Source organism: Microcaecilia unicolor, chromosome 6, assembly GCF_901765095.1.
Source record: "Microcaecilia unicolor chromosome 6, aMicUni1.1, whole genome shotgun sequence".
Classification (NCBI taxonomy): Eukaryota; Metazoa; Chordata; class Amphibia; order Gymnophiona; family Siphonopidae; genus Microcaecilia; species Microcaecilia unicolor.
Window position 1 is genome coordinate 25,761,688 of NC_044036.1, and position 24,356 is coordinate 25,786,043.

The 24,356-nt window shown below is 47.1% G+C and overlaps 1 protein-coding gene across 12 annotated transcripts in view; it reads left to right on the forward strand.

Moving 5' to 3' along the window:
• The window catches only part of OSBPL9 (oxysterol binding protein like 9), a 272,285-nt gene that overhangs the window by 245,526 nt on the left and 2,403 nt on the right, over window positions 1–24,356 (forward strand). For all 12 annotated transcript variants that reach the window (XM_030205278.1, XM_030205279.1, XM_030205282.1 and 9 more), the window contains 3 exons: window positions 4,475–4,553; window positions 13,151–13,242; window positions 16,513–16,648. In XM_030205278.1, the coding sequence (XP_030061138.1) occupies window positions 4,475–4,553; window positions 13,151–13,242; window positions 16,513–16,648 (307 nt within the window). The remainder of the gene's footprint in view (window positions 1–4,474; window positions 4,554–13,150; window positions 13,243–16,512; window positions 16,649–24,356) is intronic.

Genomic DNA, 24,356 nt, shown 5'->3' on the forward strand with positions numbered 1-24,356 from the left:
TATCGTTTTGGTCGATCTTCTTTGAACCTTTTCTAATTCCACTATATCTTTTTTGAGATATGTCAACCAGAACGGAACACAATACTCAAGGTGCAGTCGCACCATGGAGCGATACAGAGGCATTAATATTATTTTTGGTCTTATTCATCATCCCTGTCCTAATAGTTCCTAATATCCTGTTTGCTTTTTTAGCCACCGCTGCACACTGAGCAGAAGATTTCAGCGTATTATCTACAATGACACCTAGATCTTTTTCTTGAGTGCTGATCCCCAAGGTAGACCCTAGCATCGGGTAACTGTGATTCGGATTATTCTTTCCAATGTGTGGACCTTGCATTTGTCCACATTAAATTTCAACTGCTATTTGGTTGCCCAGTATTCCAATTTCCTGCAATATTTCACAGTCTGCATGTGTTTTAACAACCTTGAATAGTTTTGTATCATTTGCAAATTTAATCACCTCACTCGTCATTCTGATTTCCATATAATTTATAAATACGTTAAATAGCACCAGTCCCAGTACCAATCCCTGTGGCACTCCACTGTTCACCCGCCTCCATTGAGAGAAATGACCATTTAGCCCTATCCTCTGTTTTCTGTTGACTAACCAATTCCTAATCCACACCAGAATTTTGCCTCCTATCCCATTACTCTTTTCTCAGAACTAAATAACTGGGTACATGAATTCCAGTATAGTTGCATAAATTGTATCAAACACCATTCATTAGCAACTACGAACATATACAAAACCTTTATTACATATTATAAATCATCTAATACATTTTCAAAGCGCTTTACATTCATCTAGTACTATTGCTCTTTCACCTGCAGAGCATATTGACAATAAGTACAGTGTTCACACGCATGATGCCCCATGTGACTCATCAATATTATCTTCCCAATCCTTCAACCCACATGTAAAAAGCCTCTCACCCAAATTGTGACCTCGAATATAGGAAAACATAGGCATATCTTGAAATTGCCTATGTATGGTCAAAATCGATCAATGTTTTCTAACAATCTGAACAATCATCTTAGACACATGAGTGTAAGACAAAACACATACGAGACGGGGATTCTGTTTTAATGGTGATGGCTGTCTAAGCCAAACCCTACGAGCATTATACGCCCGTTTGGCTGCCCTACGTACTACATTTGAAGGATATCCCTGCTGCTCAGTCATCATGGATCGTGCCTGCTCCTGACACAAACTGCACAGCTTCCAAATCCTTAAAAACTGATTTCCAGGGATGCTATCTTTTAAATTCTGTGGATGATGGCTGTGATAATGTAAAATAGCATTCTAGTCAGTATCTTTACGGTACAACTATGTAATAAAATGCCCATTACGCCATTGTATATTAACATCCAAAAAATATACACTAGAGCCCCCATATGATGGCCAAACTTAATACTGGGGTCACTGGAGTTTAAATGCTCAATATATTGTGTTAATTCGATCATATTCCCTTTCCTAATAAGGAGAATGTCATCTATATATCGCAGCCAACCCACCACCTTTGAAAACAATTCTGATGGATATACAAAAGCTTTCTCTAATTGAGCCATATAGGCATTGCACCTGAATTTTCTCGGGAGTCTCTCATGAGGCACTTTATCAAAAGCTTTCTGAAAATCTAGATACAGTATGTCAACTGGTTTACCTTTATCCACATGTTTATTCACACCTTCAAAGAAATGAAGCAAATTGGTGAGGCAAGACTTCCCTGGGTTGAACCCTTGTTGACTCTGTCCCATTAAACCATTTTTGTCTACGTGTTTTGTAATTTTATTCTTTATAATAGTTTCCACTATTTTATCATCCTCACTTTAATATTCCCTTATCTCTTGTTTGTCCTGTTTGTCCTAATTAGATTGTAAGCTCGTCGAGCAGGGACTGTCTCTTCATGTTCAAGTGTACAGCGCTGCGTACTTCTTGTAGCGCTTTAGAAATGATTAGTAGTAGTATTTTGCCTGGCACCAGTGTCAGGCTTACTGGTCTATAATTTCCTGGATCACCCCTAGAACCCTTTTTAAAAATCAGCGTCACATTGGCCACCCTCCAATCTTCAGGTACTATGGATGATTTTAATGACAGGTTACATGTTACTAACAGCAAATCAGCAATTTCATGCTTGCGTTCTTTGCACTTGCACTGGTAGGCTACATCAGACCTTACCTTTCTCTGTTTCTTAAAAGACCAACATTAAAGCCAACATACAGGGCTCCTTCTATGTTTACTTACCAAGTTTTGTAGCAAAGCCATTGTCTAAAATACCCAGTCACCCTATGCTCAGTTTAGTTTGAATGTAATCATAGTCACTCCATATAGGCTAACTTAATGCCTTCTTGGAAAACCAGTACAGCCATAGCACTGCTGGTGGCTCATAACTGCTGTTGCAGTCAGGTTACCTGGTGTCTATGCAGTGTTGTCCCAGTTGCTTTGGTTATCACTGTCCCTCTGGACAGCTTAGCATTTGCAGCACCTGTGATCTAGGGTGCTACTAGATTAGGCTTCGGCTCTTCTTTTCATTTTTTTTAAGCATCCATCCTGTTCAGTAACTTTTTGAAGTTCACCACCATTTTAACTTCCGTCAACCATTCCGAGAAGGTGCTCCAGAAATCCATAGTTCTATCCTGTACAGATTACTATTCATGATGACGTAGGCATCAATGACCATGATCAGTTCAGGAGTTTGGTAGTGTCATTACGTGCATGTTGAGCTATGCTTGATACATAAGTGTAGAGACCAACTTTATATTTGACACTACCTTCAGCCCCAATTCAGAAATGTTTCCAACTGAAGGGAAGTTCGCACTGAGTTTTACTTTGAATCAATGTTACATCATTGATTTGGGTCATCTGTGTTCTACTAAAAGGCTGCCACAAATGAGGCAGGCTGCCAAAGGAGTGTGACAGAGAGCGCATACCCCTTTGTGCACCTCTTCGTGGGTAATATTATTTTCTACTGTTGGAATGTTATTTTTGGTGGATTTAAAAATTTTTGCATGGATCCTGCTTCTAGTTGTTTGATTTTAGTCATTTTGGATGAGGGTTGTTATAGTATAGCTCACCTAATTTGATTACATGTAAGGATGGTGTCCTCCAGTAGTCATATAACAAGGTACTCTAATTTGATACATGAATCTGTATTTTTTAAATCCTATTTTATATTGCATGCCTATAATGTGCAGTCAGTGTGCACGAAAATGACAGTAAGTTATGACCTTTTAATTATTATCATTCAGCTGTTTTGTATATAATGGAGACTTGGCTTTCTTCTTTCTACTACTACTACTATTTAGCATTTCTATAGCGCTACAAGGCGTACGCAGCGCTGCACAAACATAGAAGAAAGACAGTCCCTGCTCAAAGAGCTTACAATCTAATAGACAAAAAAATAAAGTAATCAAATCAATTAATGTGAACGGGAAGGAAGAGAGGAGGGTAGGTGGAGGCGAGTGGTTACAAGTGGTTACGAGTCAAAAGCAATGTTAAAGAGGTGGGCTTTCAGTCTAGATTTAAAGGTGGCCAAGGATGGGGCAAGACGTAGGGGCTCAGGAAGTTTATTCCAGGCGTAGGGTGCAGCGAGACAGAAGGCGCGAAGTCTGGAGTTGGCAGTAGTGGAGAAGGGAACAGATAAGAAGGATTTATCCATGGAGCGGAGTGCACGGGAAGGGGTGTAGGGAAGGACGAGTGTGGAGAGATACTGGGGAGCAGCAGAGTGAATACATTTATAGGTTAGTAGAAGAAGTTTGAACAGGATGCGAAAACGGATAGGGAGCCAGTGAAGGGTCTTGAGGAGAGGAGTAGTATGAGTAAAGCGACCCTGGCGGAAGATGAGACGGGCAGCAGAGTTTTGAACCGACTGGAGAGGGGAGAGGTGACTAAGTGGGAGGCCAGCAAGAAGCAGATTGCAGTAGTCTAAACGAGAGGTGACAAGGGTGTGGATGAGGGTTTTGGTAGAGTGCTTGGAAAGAAAGGGGCGGATTTTACGGATGTTGTAAAGAAAGAAATGACAGTTCTTGGCGGTCTGCTGGATATGAGCAGAGAAGGAGAGAGAAGAGTCAAAGATGACCCCAAGGTTTCGAGCTGAGGAGACGGGGAGAATGAGAGAGCCATCAACAGAAATAGAAAACGGGGGGAGCGGGGAGGTGGGTTTGGGGGGGGAAATGATTCATCTGATTTTTTTTTTTTAATACATCAGCTTTACCCTACAAATTGTGAATTTATTCAATCTAATCTGGATAAGAAAAGCATGATAGACTATAAACAATAGTCACATCTGGTCCCCAGGTTTTAGTTAGGAGATCCTCAATCTGTTGTTTTGGATAACATAAATCTGGATAGTTGCTGTTTTGATTAACATTTTCATTTTTGTGGTAATGTAAAGGATAGTGTGTTAAATTTAACTGTCTTAATTTGAGAGTAAATTTTGGTATTTTTTTTTTTGCTTTTTTGTCTTCCATGTAGTTCTCCTAATGACAAGAAGTCCTTCTGTTCGGTTGAAGGAGAATGGAATGGTGTCATGTACGCAAAATATGCAACAGGGGTAATTCAGACTTTTCCTGAACAGATCATTTGTGTTAATTCCAACTTTTTGGCATCGGTAGCTTTTCTTGCTTAATACCAATCTGTGATTGTGTGTCTTTTTGCCAGGGTAATTCGTTCTGCATGCTGTCTCGCAAAGAAGTGTTGTCTGCTTCCCCTAGAGCAGTGGTTCTACCAGTCCAGCTTTCAGGATGTTCATAATGAATGCACCTGAGACGGATTATGGATATCCTGAAAAGTCAGATGGTGCTGAAAATGATTGCTCTGGAGAGCAGCTATTGAAAAGATCTGAAACATTCCCACAGCTTGGTTAACCTTTACAAAACTTCTTGTAGAACTCCGCAAGCACTGTTGACATCATCACTCTTCTAACTCACTTCTGTGTACAATTCTGGGTTATATATGGCCTCCTTGGTTTAGGACGCCACAAAAATGCCAAAATAAATACATCTTTGGATTAATGAATACTAATGGTCTGCAACTTAGGCTAATATGACCAGATTTCCAAAGTAGAAATTATATAGGATTTCAAATGGAAGAGTTTGTTTAGTAAGTTATAGTTATTCTCCGAGGACAAGCAGGCTGCTTGTTCTCACTGATGGGTGACGTCCACGGCAGCCCCTCCAATCGGAAACTTCACTAGCAAAGTCCTTTGCTAGTCCTCGCGCGCCCACGCGCACCGCGCATGCGCGGCCATCTTCCCGCCCGAAACCGGCTCGAGCCGGCCAGTCTTCTTTTGTCCGCACTCGGTACGGTCGTTTTTTCGCCGTGTCGAGCCCCGGAAAATCGACCTCGCGCGTCCAAATTGTTTTGAGCGTGTTTTTTCTTCGGAAAAGCTTTCGTTTAAGTCGGGAAGTGCTCCGGAAACCCGCCACCGGGTTTCGTGTCAATCCTCCCCGTACTTCCAGCTTTTTGCCCCGGTAAGTTTTCTTTCGTCGTCGGGGTAGACCTCTTTTCGGCCTCGGTCGAGATTTTCTCCCTCTAAAGTTTTGGTGCTCTTTTTCCGTCATTTCGGATTTTGATTTCGCCGGCGTGATTTTTCCGCCCATGACATCGAAGCCTTCCAGCGGCTTCAAGAAGTGCACCCAGTGCGCCCGGGTTATCTCGCTCACTGATCGACACTCGTCGTGTCTTCAGTGTCTGGGGGCCGAGCACCGCCCTCAGAACTGCAGTCTGTTCCCTGCTTCAAAGGCGGACTCAGGTAGCGAGACTAGCCCAGTGGAACGTGTTGTTCTCGGGCTCTTCGTCGGCATCGGCACCGGGATCTTCGAGTGCATCGACGTCGTCAGCGTCCAGACCATCTTCCTCGGCCGCCCCTGCATCGAGTGCATCGAGGCATCGGGCCTCTGCATCGGCGCCGAGACATCGGATAGCTGCATCGACGTCGGTGGTACCAGGACCTCGTCTGCTGATATCGTCGGACGGTGGTGCATCGTCAGGAGTGCAGGTGAGGGCTGTCCATTCCCCTGCTGGTGGCGGTGAGCCTTCGGGTGGGTCTCCTCCTACCCTGAGGGCTCCTGCGGTACAGCCCCCCCGAGACCGACCTCCTTCGGCCTCGGCCCCGAGGAAGCGACGGATGGATTCTACGTCCTCGTCGGTGCCGGGGAGCTCCGGTGACATGCTTCGGAAGAAACCGAAGAAGCATCGACACCGGTCTCCTCCCCGTGTCGGCACCGAGAGCTCTGGGTCGCCGAGGGATTCGGCACCCAGCAGGCATCGGCACCGAGAGGACCGCTCACCCTCTGTTCAAGAGGTGTCGATGCGCTCCACTCTGGACAGCCCGGAACAGCCTCCTCGCCCGGAACAGGTTCTGACGTCGACGCCTGCATCGACCTCTCAGCCTTTTTCTGCAGCCACTCTGAACGAGAGCCTCCGGGCCGTTCTCCCAGAGATTCTGGGAGAGCTGTTGCGCCCTACCCCTCCGGTACCGGCGGTGCTTGCGCCTCCGGTACCGTCGAGCGTGGCGCCGGCTGGCCCATCGCCCAGGTTGAGGTCCCCGACGTCGGTACCGCGTCCGGTGCCGACCGCGGCCACCTCCCAGGAGGGCTCCCCGACTACGTCGGCGGAGGGAGCTTCGCCGATGCGGGCCAGGGAGTCTACCTCTCGACGCCCCCATCGTGGACGTGGTTCCACGGAGTCGAGCAGGGCGAGGTTGCAGACACAGGTCCGTGAACTTGTGTCTGACACCGAGGGTGAGGCCTCGTGGGAGGAAGAGGAAGATCCCAGATATTTCTCTGACGAGGAGTCTGAGGGTCTTCCGTCTGATCCCACTCCCTCTCCTGAAAGACAGCTTTCTCCTCCCGAGAGTCTGTCTTTTGCCTCCTTTGTCCGGGAGATGTCTACGGCCATCCCCTTCCCGGTGGTTGTGGAGGACGAGCCCAGGGCTGAAATGTTTGAGCTCCTGGACTATCCTTCTCCACCTAAGGAAGCGTCCACTGTTCCCTTGCACCATGTCCTGAAAAAGACATTGCTTGCGAACTGGACCAAGCCATTAACTAATCCCCACATTCCCAAGAAGATCGAGTCCCAGTACCGGATCCATGGGGACCCAGAGCTGATGCGCACTCAGTTGCCTCATGACTCTGGAGTTGTGGATTTGGCCCTAAAGAAGGCTAAGAGTTCTAGGGAACATGCTTCGGCGCCCCCGGGCAAGGACGCTAGAACCTTAGACTCCTTTGGGAGGAAGGCCTACCATTCGTCTATGCTCGTGTCCAAGATCCAGTCTTACCAGCTCTACACGAGCATACACATGCGGAACAATGTGCGGCAGTTGGCGGGCTTGGTTGATGCTCTTCCCCCTGAGCAAGCCAAGCCTTTTCAGGAGGTGGTCAGGCAGCTGAAGGCGTGCAGAAAATTCCTGGCCAGAGGAGTTTATGACACTTTTTAATGTTGCGTCCAGGGCCGCTGCTCAAGGTGTGGGGATGCGGAGGCTCTCATGGCTGCGTGCCGCCGACCTGGAGAATAGACTCCAGCAGCGGATTGCGGACTCGCCTTGCCGTGCGGACAACATTTTTGGTGAAAAAGTCGAACAGGTGGTAGAGTCTCTCCACCAGCGGGACACCGCATTCGACAAATTCGCCCGCCGGCAGCCTTCAGCTTCTACCTCTACAGGTAGACGATTTTTCGGGGGAAGGAAGACTGTTCCCTACTCTTCTGGTAAGCGTAGGTACAATCCTCCTTCCCGACAGCCTGCGGCCCAGGCTAAGCCCCAGCGCGCTCGCTCTCGTCAGCAGCGTGCGACTCAGCAAGGCCCCACGGCTCCCCAGCAAAAGCAAGGGGCGAGCTTTTGACTGGCTCCAGCAGAGCATAGCCGACATCCAAGTGTCCGTGCCGGGCGACCTGCCAGTCGGAGGGAGGTTGAAAGCTTTTCACCAAAGGTGGCCTCTCATAACCTCCGATCAGTGGGTTCTGCAAATAGTCCGGCAGGGGTACACCCTCAATTTGACCTCAAAACCTCCAAATTGTCCACCGGGAGCTCAGTCTTACAGCTTCCAGCACAAGAAGGTACTTGCAGAGGAACTCTCCGCCCTTCTCAGCGCCAATGCGGTCGAGCCCGTGCCATCCGGGCAAGAAGGGCTGGGATTCTATTCCAGGTACTTCCTTGTGGAAAAGAAAACAGGGGGGATGCGTCCCATCCTAGACCTAAGGGCCCTGAACAAATATCTCGTAAAAGAAAAGTTCAGGATGCTTTCCCTGGGCACCCTTCTCCCCATGATTCAGCAAAACGATTGGCTATGCTCTCTGGACTTGAAGGATGCCTACACACACATCCCGATACTGCCAGCTCACAGACAGTATCTGCGATTTCAGTTGGGCACACGCCACTTCCAGTACTGTGTGCTACCCTTTGGGCTCGCCTCTGCGCCCAGGGTGTTCACCAAGTGCCTAGCTGTGGTAGCAGCGGCGCTTCGCAGGCTGGGGGTGCACGTGTTCCCATATCTCGACGATTGGCTGGTGAAGAACACATCCGAGGCAGGAGCCCTGCAGTCCATGCAGATGACTATTCGCCTACTGGAGCTACTGGGGTTTGTGATAAATTATCCAAAGTCCCATCTTCTTCCAGTGCAGAGACTCGAATTCATAGGAGCTCTGCTGGATTCTCGGACGGCTCGCGCCTATCTCCCAGAGACGAGAACCAACAACTTGTTGTCCCTCGTCTCGCGGGTGCGAGCGTCCCAGCAGATCACAGCTCGGCAGATGTTGAGATTGCTGGGCCACATGGCCTCCACAGTTCATGTGACTCCCATGGCCCGCCTTCACATGAGATCTGCTCAATGGACCCTAGCCTCCCAGTGGTATCAGGCCGCTGGGGGTCTAGAGGACGTGATCCACCTGTCCACGAGTTTTCTCAAATCCCTGTATTGGTGGACGATTTGCTCCAATTTGACTCTGGGACGTCCCTTCCAAATTCCTCAGCCACAAAAAGTGCTGACCACGGATGCGTCCCTCCTGGGATGGGGAGCTCATGTCGATGGGCTTCACACCCAAGGAAGCTGGTCCCTCCAGGAACGCGATCTGCAGATCAATCTTCTGGAGTTACGAGCGATCTGGAACGCTCTGAAGGCTTTCAGAGATCGGCTGTCCCACCAAATTATCCAAATTCAGACAGACAACCAGGTTGCCATGTACTATGTCAACAAGCAGGGGGGCACCGGATCTCGCCCCCTGTGTCAGGAAGCCGTCAGCATGTGGCTCTGGGCTCGCCGTCACGGCATGGTGCTCCAAGCCACATATCTGGCAGGCGTAAACAACAGTCTGGCCGACAGGTTGAGCAGGATTATGCAACCTCACGAGTGGTCGCTCAATTCCCGTGTGGTACGACAGATCTTCCAGGTGTGGGGCACCCCCTTGGTAGATCTCTTCGCATCTCGAGTGAACCACAAAGTCCCTCAGTTCTGTTCTAGGCTTCAGGCCCACGGCAGACTGGCATCGGATGCCTTCCTCCTGGATTGGGGGGAGGGCCTGCTGTATGCTTATCCTCCCATCCCTCTGGTGGGGAAGACTTTGTTGAAACTCAAGCAAGACCGAGGCACCATGATTCTGATTGCTCCTTTTTGGCCGCGTCAGATCTGGTTCCCTCTTCTTCTGGAGTTATCCTCCGAAGAACCGTGGAGATTGGACTGTTTTCCGACCCTCATCACGCAGGACGAAGGGGCTCTTCTGCATCCCAACCTCCGGTCTCTGGCTCTCACGGCCTGGATGTTGAGGGCGTAGACTTTGCCTCTTTGGGTCTGCCAGAGGGTGTCTCCCGCATCTTGCTTGCTTCCAGGAAAGACTCCACTAAGAGAAGTTACTTCTTTCATTGGAGGAGGTTTGCCGTCTGGTGTGACAGCAAGGCCCTAGATCCTCGCTCTTGCCCTACACAGACCCTGCTTGAATACCTTCTGCACTTGTCTGAGTCTGGTCTTAAGACCAACTCCGTAAGGGTTCACCTTAGTGCAATCAGTGCATACCATTACCAAGTGGAAGGTAAGCCAATCTCAGGACAGCCTTTAGTTGTTCGCTTTATGAGAGGTTTGCTGTTGTCAAAGCCCCCTGTCAAGCCTCCTACAGTGTCATGGGATCTCAATGTCGTTCTCACCCAGCTGATGAAACCTCCTTTTGAGCCACTGAATTCCTGCCATCCGAAGTACTTGACCTGGAAGGTCATTTTCTTGGTGGCAGTTACTTCGGCTCGTAGAGTCAGTGAGCTTCAGGCCCTGGTAGCCCAGGCCCCTTACACCAAATTTCATCACAACAGAGTTTCTGCCAAAGGTCGTGTCGGAGTTCCATCTGAACCAGTCAATTGTCTTGCCAACATTCTTTCCCCGTCCTCATTCCTGCCCTGCTGAACGTCAGCTGCACACATTGGACTGCAAAAGAGCATTGGCCTTCTACCTGGAGCGGACACAGCCCCACAGACAGTCCGCCCAATTGTTTGTTTCTTTTGATCCCAATAGGAGGGGAGTGGCTGTAGGGAAACGCACCATATCCAATTGGCTAGCAGATTGCATTTCCTTCACTTACGCCCAGGCGGGGCTGGCTCTTGAGGGTCATGTCACGGCTCATAATGTTAGAGCCATGGCTGCGTCGGTAGCCCACTTGAAGTCAGCCTCCATTGAAGAAATTTGCAAAGCTGCGACGTGGTCATCTGTCCACACATTCACATCTCATTACTGCCTGCAGCAGGATACCCGACGCGACAGTCGGTTCGGGCAGTCAGTTCTTCAGAACCTGTTTGGGCTTTAGGATCCAACTCCACCCCCCGAGGGCCCTGTTTGTTCTGTTCCAGGCTACACTCAGTTAGTTGGTAAATTTTTTAGGTCAATCTCAGTTATGTCCTCGCCGTTGCGAGGCCCAATTGACCATGGTTGTTGTTTTGAGTGAGCCTGGGGGCTAGGGATACCCCATCAGTGAGAACAAGCAGCCTGCTTGTCCTCGGAGAAAGCGAATGCTACATACCTGTAGAAGGTATTCTCCGAGGACAGCAGGCTGATTGTTCTCACAAACCCGCCCGCCTCCCCTTTGGAGTTGTGTCTTCCCTTGAAGTATATTGTCTTGCTACATACTGGACTGGCCGGCTCGAGCCGGTTTCGGGCGGGAAGACGGCCGCGCATGCGCGGTGCGCGCGGGCGCGCGAGGACTAGCAAAGGACTTTGCTAGTGAAGTTTCCGATTGGAGGGGCTGCCGTGGACGTCACCCATCAGTGAGAACAATCAGCCTGCTGTCCTCGGAGAATACCTTCTACAGGTATGTAGCATTCGCTATATTTGAAACAACTGGCAGATATTTTAGGCCAAATAAAACATCCAACTCGTTGGAAATAAAAGCCGCCACACATTATTAGATGGCTTGATTCCAGTCTTTGCTTGACACGGTAAATCCTAAGTATGAAGGGAAATCTGTTCTGGTTTGAGCCAGCTGCAATAATGATTTTTGTTCTTTGTACAAGTAAAATGAATTATGGGAGGCTTTATTTGCAAGAAAAAAATACACGTGAAAATTTTAAATATTAGGACAGTATCAATGTCTGCTTTCTTGGAAATAAAATGTTGCAGTGATAATTGGGAATTGGCTGAAGATGTGAGGTTAGACACAAATATTGTTTATAGCAGAAGACCTTCTAGGAATCATTAAGGACTTCTACTACTACTACTATTTAGCATTTCTATAGATTACAGTTTTAAACACTCAAATTCTACTCTTGGGGGAATTCTGCACAAAAGTTTTGAAAATTCTGCCAAGAACTGTATGCTTTATTTGTAGTGTTTTTGCACAGAATTTCCCCATCCTAAGGCCTGAAATACCCTCCTCCTGTTTCCCTCCAAGTTCCAGCTTCCCCAGTTCCATCTCTCACTCCAACTGCTGTTTTCTGTCCCTCTAACACTCAGCAAGATTCCTAATTCTACCCCAAAGTCATCTTCTACATGCAGTGCCCTAACTCTCATTCTCCCTCCCAGGTATGCACCCGTCTTATTCTTCCTCCCACCAAGCATACACCCCTACCTCTCATTCTTTCTCCTCTCCACAGCTATCATTGTATCTCTCTCCCACACCCCCTCCCCATGGCGCACACTCAGCTTTCTCTGGCCCATCCCAAAAAGCCCAGTGGCACACTGTCAGCTTTTACTGCTCCCTCTCCCCCCAAACCCCAGAGCTCACAGTTACCTTGCTCTTCCCACACTCCCCTTACCCTCCCCATGGCATACACTCACCTTGTTCTGCCCACCTCTATGGCACATTCGCCTTATTCTGCTCCCCCACCTTCCCCATGGCACATTCACCATTGTCTGCTTCACCCTCCCACCACCTCTATAGCACACTCAACTTTGTTTGCCCCCCCAACCATCTCTATATCACATTTACCATCGTTTGCCCCCCCCAAAGGCACATTCACATTTATTTGCCTCCTTCCACCCTGTCTAATGGCATGTTCACCTTAGCCTGCCTCCCCCTTCTCCCTTCCCCCTCCGCATATTATACACTTGGAGCAGATGCCGGCTCTTTCCCTCCCCTGCAGAGATCGTGCGCAGGAGGAGGAGGAAGTGATCCGCTGCACATATGGACTCCTGCAATTTACATAAACAGTCTGGTCTAAGCCGGCAGAGGGAGGAGGAAGTGACCTAATGTGCAGCAGTTCACTTCCTCCTCCTCCTACCACGCAGTCTCTGCGGGGGAGGGGGGAGAGATTTGATGGCAGCAGCTTTAAAGAATTCACCTGCTGGGCTGGTGAATTCTGCACTGTGCAGTTGCACAGAATTTCCCCAGGATTAATATTCTGAATGCAAGTCAACTGAGGTGGTGGTGTGCAGATTAACATAAGAGACCATACATTGAATTGTAAAATGGAACTTCACCACTAGGACAGTACACTTGGAAGAGTTTTTATTGAGGATGGGAAATAATGGCTGTAATTACAGGTGCCCAGTTTTTTATTGCCACAAAGTCTGACTTATAAGTAGTAAACTATATTGAAGAAAAGGAAAATCTACAAGAATAAATTAGGAAGCAAAAGATTCAAGAAATGAGCAAGTGGAGAATTGGAAAGTGCTGCTTTTGGAGGTAGTCTTGAGGGTCGGTATGCTTATATAACATTGCAATTCTTATTTCTGTATGTAGGAGAATGTTTCATTTATAGATACCAAGAAAATGCCTATAGTTAAGAAAAAGGTGAGAAAACTGGAGGATCAGGAGGACTTTGAGTCTCGAAGGTAAGAATGTTAAATGGGAAAAGGTTATTTTAATTGTGCTCATGCAAAGTGCTAATTAACACCATGTGTTCAGACTACAAGAATGTATCCTGGTGTGTATCTATTATATAATTCAAGTTTGTCATAAAAAGGGCAGTCTATACTATTGGTGCGTGTGGTACATTGCACAAATGTTACTAGGCATAAGCTACTTAATTGGCCCTATTTAAAAAATAATAGGGTTGTGCAACCTGTGTTAGCATTAATGTCTGCTACTGCACTTTAGTGACTAGCCCCAATCCCCACTGCTTAAGTAAAATAACTTGCTAAACGTCCCAGCCCATCCTTTAGAAGCCATCTGAAAGCACCTGAGCCAGGGGCATAGCCAGACTTCGCAGTGGGAGGGGGCTAGAGCCAGAGCCCCCCCTCACCTCACCTCCTCCCCTCACCGCTTCGTTGCTCCCCCCCCCCCCCGCAAAAGCAAAAATACCTTTGCTGGCGGGGGTTCCCAACCCCCTCCCCACACCCGCTGAAGTCTTCTTCAGCGCAGGCGCGTTCGCTGCCCTGCTCTTTCTTCTTGCTGACGTCCTCCTGTGCACACTCCTTTACGTGAAACTGATCCCCCCCCCCCCCCAGGTTCAGGGAGGGCTGGAGATCCGGTGGGTCTCCAGCCCCCCGTAGTCCCCCAGCAAGGGATCCCTGGTGGTCCAGACCCCCCTACCTTGTGTGTTGGAGGAGGGAGGGTAGCCTGCCTCCCTCCTCTTCCTGCGATGCCGCAAAATGGTGGCGCCCAGCTCTGCCCAGTGTATCCTGGGATGCGTGGCTATACACCATATAAGGGAGCCCCCCCCCCCCCCCCCCGTAGCTGCAGGGGGTGGTTGGTCACCCACGAGGCCACCAGGGACCTTTTTCTGGGGGAGTTGGGGGGGGGGGGGGCTGGAGACCCACCGGATCTCCAGCCCTCCCTGAACCTTTCGCTGGCAGGTTTGCTGTTTAGGGGGAATGGGGGCCTGCCAGCATGCTCGCCATTCCTCCCCAATGATCTACAAACCCTAATGCCAGCTCGGAGCTGGCGTAGGATTTGCCGCGGCCAGCGACCTAATCTTTGGCACGCTGGCCGCTGATCATTGGGGATGAATATGTTTATCCCTGTTTAGCATGCATTTGCATGCTAGTTGTGTTCAGAGCCCTCGAGTGCATTGTTTCACGCGCTCGAGGGCTCTGATCATGGGGCGTTAGCAAACGCCGGCGCTAACAACTTCTAGTGCCGGCGTTTGCTTCTGATCATCCCCCTGTAAATGAGGGCTGGCTGGCTGCTGGAGTAGCCCTGGATGAATATTGGGTCAGGAACTGCATTAAAAAACATGTATTTTCCCCCTTCCCACTCCCACCCCATGAAGTCTGTAGGCCTATTTCCTGGGCTCCCCTCCCCCCCCCCCCCCCCCAATGTGCAGCAGCACACACCCCCACTCCCTCGGGCCCCGGCTGACCTCCCTGGTGGTGCATTGGGGCAGGAGCGAATCTCCCCTTGTTTCTGCCCCTTGCAACAGCTACCTCAAAATGTCCTTGTAGTACTGCAAGTACCATAAGCGGTCGCTGGCAGCCATTTTGAAGAAGCTGCCGCTAGGGCAGGAGCAAAACAGGTTCGTTCCTGCCCCCCTGGACCACCAGGAAGGTCAGGTAAGCCCCAGGGGTGAGGCAGAAAGAAAATTGTTTTATGTGGGATATTCAGCTGGGGCTCGCATAAGATTAAGCAGGTGAATTTAGGACAGCTATTGAGATGTCCAGAATTGATTCACTTAATTTAAGCAGGTCTTTGCTGAATATTGCCAGCACCTGCATAATCCCCAGCGCTGCCCTCTGGCCTACCCGTGATCGGCCCACTTTTTTTGAGTCTGGTCAGAGGCAATATTTAGTTACACTCCCTGCTTTAGTGCCGCTAAATATCGGCAGTTGGGCGAAGACAGGCGATTTAAGCAGACAGGAGAGACTGAATATCAGGCCCTCTGTGCAATTTTGATGAGCACTGAAGTTACTAAAATCAAATGTATCCTCAACCAAGGTGGCATCCTTTGTCTACCTGTAATACATGCACTCATACTAGGTCCACATAGACTATTCAGTGCCTTCTTCCCTAGTCTCCAATGTGTGAGATTATATATTTTGGCACACTGTTGATATTTGCAGACACAAACTCTTATTTTGTTAAATGTGATCTGCCTCCCAATGCTCATAGTCCCTGTAATGTAGTGTGAGCAGGTTACTGCCTTGCATTGCCTTGATAATCACTAAAGTTTTGTCTAGACCATATACTCGTAATAGTAATAAAATGACTAAAAGTAATCTAGATTGGTTAATTCATACTTGATCCAGTAAAAACAAAATACTGACATAACTGTAAAAGGTTGTGTTGAATAAATCACTGGATGTCCCCAAATAGTATAGATAAGCAAGCAGCTATACACACTATGTGCTTTATGGAAGGAAAAACGGCCTCAAAAAGCTCATGGATATCACTTATCTCTAGAGCTAAACCGGATCAAGTAGATCCTGTCTTCATCATCGGCACGTAAAAAACCTTCAACAATAGAGTCTAGACCACAGACCTATACTTATCGTTACTGCAAAAAACATAGATTGATGCTGTACAGCACTTGTCCGTGGCTGTAATCTGGCTGACTTTTGCAGTACTTCAGCTTCCAAGACCCTGATGCAGCAATAACGAAACGCTGGCCACCGTTGGCTTGGGGCGCACTTATTACACATGGAGGTATGCAGCGAACACAGGCATAAGACTAGCCTGGAGGCATAAGCCACACAGATAAGTGCTTTGTTTTGTTACTGTAGCACATTCGATGTACCATTTAGCTCGCAGCTTAAACTAGTTTTTTGATTGAGTAGGTCTGTGGTCTAGACTCTGTTGTTGAAGGTTTTTTACGTGCCGATGATGAAGACAGGATCTACTTGATCCGGTTTAGCTCTAGAGATAAGTGATATCCATGAGCTTTTTGAGGCCGTTTTTCCTTCCATAAAGCACATAGTGTGTATAGCTGCTTGCTTATCTATACTATTTGGGGACATCCAGTGATTTATTCTAGCGATTTTCTGTTCCCATTCCCCGTCATTATCTATTTAAAGGTTGTTTTGAACCCTTAAAACCTTATTTAGTATGAATCTTCCTTCATTTTGTGTATGTGGAGAAAACGCTCTCACCTGAATCAGAGCCTAAATTATTAAAGCCACGGGAGCATACCTTCCTTTATCTCAGTCATGTAACTGTTTTACTTTAAGGCTATGGAAAGATGTAACCAACAATTTAAAAATCAAAGATATTGATGCAGCCACAGAAGCAAAGCACAGGCTGGAAGAGAGGCAAAGAGCTGAAGCCAGAGAAAGGAAGGAGAAAGAGATTCAGTGGGAAACCAGGGTAAGTAATTGAGAATGAAACTTGAAATATCTGGTGGTAAAGTAAGATAACAGTTGATGCTGAGAGATGAGGACCGTTTGGTTTGCAGAGTTACCTGGTCATCATCATCTTTCTGCCATTCAGGCCTTTGTCATTTGCTATTTTGTGGTAGGTGGACAGTGTGGACAAACATCTGTTATGGGAAAAGTGTCTACGACATGTCTAACCCCTTTTCCAAAGCTGAGGTAATATAAAAGAAAGAAACTGTCCTCTGAAATTTAGGATCTTTTATTCAGGCATCAATTAGAAAGAAATCACAATGTAAAATTACTGATACAAGAATGAAGGTTTGCAATATAGCAGGAAGCATGTCTGGATCAGTAAAAATCATATAATTTCTTTTAGCTAAGCTTACAGTACACGGTAGTCATTAGCAGAGTCAATCCTAGCCAAACTAAAGACATCAGTTTCTCTATCATACTTAGGTGACTCATACACTCACCAAGCCTGTTACTCTAAGAAAATGACAAAGCTCTAGCTAATAACACAGCAATGAGAGCTTATCTGCTTTTTCCTGGATGCCAGAAAGTCAGTGAGACTTTCTTCTCTTATCTACACTCTGACACAGGATCTCAGCATCTGAAAAAAAAAAGCCTTTCCAGTTCTCTTTTATAATAAATGTAGATTATGAACCCGAATCGGAAGCGCCACCCCTGTTTAATGTGTTCTAAGGCCTTTGATGATGTGGCAGCAAATAGGGAAAGTCCAGGGAGGAAAGTTTATTCTGACATCTTGTCAGTTTACCATTGGTCACTTCCTGTGGGTTCACTTTGCAGCCCCCTTTTCAGAACCTTCCATTGGTCCATTTCATTACTCTCATTAGCTTTCTGGGGTGACATGATCTCCCTCAATGAGAATGTCAGGCTGACTAGAACATCTTTAAACTTGTCTGCCCAGTTGCAAACATTGGCCCTGATTTTTCCCGAACAGGTGAGCCTTGCTGGGTCCAACTCAAATAACATGATTTTAAAATAACATCCCAAGGTGAGTCAACAGGGACTCCAAACTCTGTATCCTGTGGCCTGTCACTGCTTATTCATCTCAGAGTAATATGGCTCCCCTGTGTTCCGTTCTAAAATTCTATTTGAGCCTGAAATCTTTAATAAATTTTGTTCCTAACACATCCTGTGCATATATTAGATGAACTGTCGCACACAAAGTATAACTGAGATTTATACCTGAACCTGCTTGCCATAACTTTGTTGTCTTGTGCCTTTTCAACATCTGCTATTCCATCGGTGCATTTTTGTATCTAAATCAACACATGGCTTCCCACTCCTGCTCTCCGTATCTCGCTTAAAACATATGAGAATTCAGCCATGTGCAGGTTCTTTCTTTCTCGGAGGGCAAGTGGGATATGCAGTCCCCATAAGTGATTGTCATCATCCAGTAAAATTTTAGAACTTCCTAGAGTAGTGGAGGCCATCATGTTGGACAACCTCAGTTTTTTTTGTTTTTGTTACATTTGTACCCCGCGCTTTCCCACTCATGGCAGGCTCAATGCGGCTTACATGGGGCAATGGAGGGTTAAGTGACTTGCCCAGAGTCACAAGGAGCTGCCTGTGCTGGGAATCGAACTCAGTTCCTCAGTTCCCCAGGACCAAAGTCCACCACCCTAACCACTAGGCCACTCCTCCACTGTTGCTACTGTTTGAGATTCTACATGAAATGTTGCTATTCCACTAGCAACATTCCTTGTTGAAGTCGGCCCTTGCAGATAACCATTGTGGCCGCGCAGGCTTCTGCTTCTGTGAGTCTGACGTCCTGCACGTACGTACGTGCAGGACGTCAGACTCACAGAAACAGAAGCCTGCGCAGCCTTCTACATGGAATGTTGCTAGTGGAATAGCAACATTCCATGTAAAATCTCCAACAGTAGCAACATTCCATGTAGAATCTCCAACAATAGCAACATTCCATGTAGAATCTCCAACAGTAGCAACATTCCATGTAGAATCTCCAATAGTATCTATTTTATTTTTGTTACATTTGTACCCTGCGCTTTCCCACTCATGGCAGGCTCAATGCGGCTTACATGGGGCAATGGAGGGTTAAGTGACTTGCCCAGAGTCACAAGGAGCTGCCTGTGCCTGAAGTGGGAATCGAACTCAGTTCCTCAGTTCCCCAGGACCAAAGTCCACCACCCTAACCACTAGGCCACTCCTCCACTCTGTTTTCCTCCACAGCCCACCAGATGTTTTTATTTTTTTTGTCATGAGTCATCTTTTTGTTAGGTTGCATCAGCTTCATGTTTCTTTATCCTATTGATCCCTTAGGGCCCTGTTTACTACTGTGCGCTAGCGTTTTTCACGTGTGCTAAAAATTAATGCACACTGTGTAGACATCCATAGGAATATTATAGGCATGTATACGGTAAGCGTTCGCTAATACTTAGCACTTGCTAAAAATGCTAGTGCGCCTCTAGCGTGGCTTAGTAAACAGGGTGTTTATCATTTTAAGCATTTCCTTAATTTTTGGTGCAGTTGTGAGTCAGCTGTAACTTTGTTTAAAAAAGAATAGACATTTGATTTTGCATCAGCTAGTTTTCTTCTGATGTCTTAGACATAGAAGACACCCAGCTATTTCAAGAAGTGTGGGTTGACTTGTGTTTGCCATGCCTTGAGCCCAAATATCTAACAGATAAGAGGGAACAATCAATTGTTACTAAACTCTGGAGGAAAAGATCGTCACAGTATATCAGAATACCCTGCAGAGTTAACAGCAGGAAAATTGTGTTTACTATATAATATTGAGAATTACCTTAATATTTTAGTGTGCTAATATTAAAGGGACCATCACATACCTAAAAGATCTCCTATGTGTCTATAAATGCTTTTAATTATTGCACACTCAGACACCGATGCACAAAGGCACCCATTAATTACAGGTGCCGCGGTAAAACTATTTGCGACTTGAAGTTGATAGATGCATTTGACAGACCACCAGGGAGTTTTTCCAGTTGCATTGGGGGGGGGGGGGGGGGGGGGGACCTTGAGAGGATGTCGCCGCGCAACTCAAAAAAAACTCCCTGGTGGTCTAGTGACCCCTGCCTCTTTCAGTAAATCCATGTTGGTCCAGTGGACCCTGCACCCCCTCTATATCCCCAAGCAAAAAAATCCCTGGTGATCTAGTGGACCCCTACTCCTCCCAGGCAAAAAATCTCTGATGGGTTCAGTGAACCCCAAACCCCTCCCCCAAGGACGGGATTAAGCACTATATAAGGGGAAAAATACCTATATGGTGCTTAGCCCCTCCCAGTGCATCCCAGAATGCACCAAGCAGGGGCTGGGCACTGCCATTTTGAAAAGGCAAGGCCAAATGTAAAGGGTGGAGAGGGGAGGGGGTCACTAGACCACCAAGGAGATTTTTGTTTGAAGGGGGATTGGGGTCCACCGGGGATTCTTTGCTTGGGGTGCAGCGGGTAGGGACCACCAAGGAAGTTAAGGTCAGGGGGGAGGGTCAGGTCAAATCAGGGAAGTGAGCGCCTACCATGAGGAACAGTCTGTTTGCACTATTCAGTACAAGCAGATTGCTCCCCATAAGGACAGATCCAAACCTGCCGTAGAATTTTGCACGTTTAAGGTAGGCGCTCAGGTCTATGCATTGCTCAGAATGCTCATTTTAATACTAATGAGCTCCTTGACATGCATTTGCATAGGGTTCTCAGTAGCTGCTAGAGGGGACAGTAAAAGAAATGCAGAATCCCTTTGTGTATTACACGGTAAATAATGTTTGCTTTAGACGGGCTACAACCATTCCAAGTGCGTAAGCTTTTGTGCATCTGGCCCTCAGTGACCTAACATTTTTCTTATCATGTGTTAGAGAAGGTCTTTGGTGTGAAAACAATACAAATTTATATCCTGCAAATAATTTTAAAACACACAAATTATCTTCTTGGGACCCAACACGGACCATGTTTCGCATGTTGCTGCCTCAGGAAACCTGGAATGAAACAGTTTTTCCAAAAATTCTTGTTATGCCAGGCCTTCTAAATAGTTATATGCTTCTCGCAATAACTATATATAAAAAAAAGTTTCAATTATGTAGCCTCCCACTATTCCAGAACTTGGTTACAGCTTTTGTCGGCTTTTATACAGGGCTGCCTCTACTAAAGGGAGTAGAGGAGTGGCCTAGTGGTTAGATCATCCGTCATGACATCCAGAGGCGGCCGATTCAAATCCCTGCTGCTCCTTGTGATCTTGGGCAAGTCACTTAACCCTCCATTGCCCTCTAGGGACAGTGTAGCTGAATGTAACTCACCTTGAGCTGCTCTTGAAAAGGTGTGAGCAAAATCCAAGTAAATAAAACCTCTTATTCAGCTGTACATATAATTTGCCTTCAGTTTAGCAACCCATCTATTTATTCCAATTGACTTTGTACTACCCGTCTTGTCCCTGTCTACATATCTCAACTGCATTTGCCCCCTTGACTTGTAACATAGTAAGATGTTTCATTATATTGTACAAACAGCATTAGCCTCATATCTGTGTTTGAATGTTTTAATGTGTTCTATTAGGAGTTTCGTTGGTATTATGCAGACATCATACTTCATGACACATCATGTTATTTGAATGTTCTTCCAAGTTGCCTATTATGGTATCATTTGTATTGTACCGACGTTTCTCATGTTTCTGTTATATAATTGTTCTAAAGTGCTTAGATGTTTATATTTCTGATACTGTTCCATGTTAGTCCCATTACTAGGATTCAGTTCGCCATTTCCAAATTTACCTCATTGATTGTATTTATGCTGATATTTGATCATTTTGCTATTGTACTGTTGTTAATCTGTACCTGCTGTACTCTGCCTTGGGTAATAGTTTTTGATCAAACCAACCATGGCCTTTGAGCCACTAGATTTTTATGAGCCAGAAGGTCTGATTCATAGCTTTCAAAATTGGTATGCTCTGGCCTTAGGCAGGGAAGTTATCAAAAGAAAAAAGGGGGTGGGGTGTGAGAACTTGAAAACAGTGCCAGCATGTTGTGTTTTGCTACCTACTGGCACCAGGGACATAGCTATGTGGGGCCACAGGGGCCCTGGCCCTCCTGCCGCCAACCCTCCCCCGCCACCACCGTCGGGTACCTGTGCTGGCAGGGGTCCCTGTCAGCCGGTCTCCAGGCCAGCGTGTTGCTGCAGCTGATGTGGAAGCCTAGGATTCTGTTTGTGTGTGAGTCGGCCAGCACAGGTACCCGATGGCAGTAGTGGCGGGGGAGGGTTGACGGCGGGGAGAAGGGGGGGGTCAAAAGGGGAGGGGCGCCGGGGGGAGGGTCAAAAGTGGTGGGGGGGGGGGGCTAAAATGTGCCCCCTCACCTCGGGCTCTGGACCCCCCTACACTGTGTTTTATTTTTTTCAATCCCCTCTTCTTTATGTTCAAATTTGTTTATTGAGGTTTATATAACATTGTACACAAAAGGAAATGGCTATTACATAATAAGACCTGTGACACCATATCCAATACAGTCAAGAGAATACATCGCAAAGGGCAAAAGGGCCTTGTGTCTGATAGCCCCCTGCCTATACACTCTTCCTCTGTGCGAACCATCATTACTTGTGCCCTGTGCACCTGTACCCATTAACTACTTACGGGTAGCGTACGAATACTTTTCCCCCCGCAGTCACTTAAGCTGTTTCCATACAAAAATAAGTATCTGCCAGTTTCTTTTATGCGCCAATCTGTGGTACAGAAACTTTAAACATTTCACTATGTAACCATAACACAAAACAATCAAAACTCGCCATCCGCCCAAACTAATATACCCTCTTCTTTAAAAAAAAAAAAAAAAAAAAAACTACAGAAAGCCCTGGCCTTGGAGAGTTCACAATTTGCATTTGTAAACGAGGCATCAAAAAATTAAATAACTTCCACAAGATCAAAGTGTAGACCTCGATGCAGTAAAGTGGGTTAGATTGGCACAAATCCTTTAATGGCTGGCTAAACATCATTGTTTTAGGGGGAGGAGCCAAAAACCCCACCCCCTTTGCTCTTCAATCCATTTTCTCCTCCAGAGCTGGTGGTGGGAGGCGGGGCTGGTGGTTGGGAGGCAGGGATAGTGCTGGGCAGACTTATATGGTCTGTGCCAGAGCCGGTGGCGGGAGGCGGGGATAGTGCTGGGCAGACTTATATGGTCTGTGCCAGAGACGGTGGCGGGAGGCAGGGATAGTGCTGGGCAGACTTATACGGTCTGAGCCAGAGACGGTGGTGGGAGGCAGGGATAGTGCTGGGCAGACTTATATGGTCTGTGCCAGAGCCGGTGGCGGGAGGCGGGGATAGTGCTGGGCAGACTTATAAGGTCTGTGCCAGAGCCGGAGGTGGGGCTGGTGGTTGGGAGGTGGGGATAGTGCTGGGCAGACTTATATGGTCTGTGCCAGAGCCGGTTGCGGGAGACGGGGATAGTGCTGGGCAGACTTATAAGGTCTGTGCCAGAGCCGGTGGCAGGAGGCGGGGCTGGTGGTTGGGAGGCGGGGATAGTGCTGGGCAGACTTACACGGTCTGTGCCCTGAAAAGGACAGGTACATATCAAGGTAAGGTATACACAAAAAGTAGCACATATGAGTTACCTTGTTGGGAAGACTGGATGGACCGTGCAGGTCTTTTTCTGCCGTCATCTACTATGTAAGTTGCTTACCTATAACAAGTGGCCTTGTGATAGCTTTATATTGAACAAGATGGCTGCTGTGGGAAATCAGGGCAGCAGTCTAGAAAGCTTTGAAAGCTTTTATGTATGTCCTGCTCAGTGGCTTTCTCGGATGATGTCACTTCCTGGTGAGAACTGCCTATGGCTGCTGGTTCTGAAAACATTTCTTGCATGTAAGCAACCTTCACAGTGGTCCATGTGAGTGTTCAGCTACACAAGGGAAATGTACAGGAATTTTAAGCTGTTGAACCCCTCTTTATGCGACCAGGCACGCTTTTTAGATTTCTCTGTTGCTTTATTATACAGTCTGGCATGAAAATTACTGCTGGAGCCCTTTCATTCTTGCCAGTTGCTACGTCCTGCCTCTGCTTGATTGAAGAGTGAATAAGGAGTTCTGCCCCAGCTGCTGATTTTTAAATACTTTTTTTTTGTATTTCTTTTGACATTGTGCAGCTTATATACAGTGGGGGAAATAAGTATTTGATCCCTTGCTGATTTTGTAAGTTTGCCCACTGACAAAGACATGAGCAGCCCATAATTGAAGGGTAGGTTATTGGTAACAGTGAGAGATAGCACATCACAAATTAAATCCGGAAAATCACATTGTGGAAAGTATATGAATTTATTTGCATTCTGCAGAGGGAAATAAGTATTTAATCCCTCTGGCAAACAAGACCTAATACTTGGTGGCAAAACCCTTGTTGGCAAGCACAGCGGTCAGACATCTTCTGTAGTTGATGATGAGGTTTGCACACATGTCAGGAGGAATTTTGGTCCACTCCTCTTTGCAGATCATCTCTAAATCATTAAGAGTTCTGGGCTGTCGCTTGGCAACTCGCAGCTTCAGCTCCCTCCATAAGTTTTCAATGGGATTAAGGTCTGGTGACTGGCTAGGCCACTCCATGACCCTAATGTGCTTCTTCCTGAGCCACTCCTTTGTTGCCTTGGCTGTATGTTTTGGGTCATTGTCGTGCTGGAAGACCCAGCCACGACCCATTTTTAAGGCCCTGGCGGAGGGAAGGAGGTTGTCACT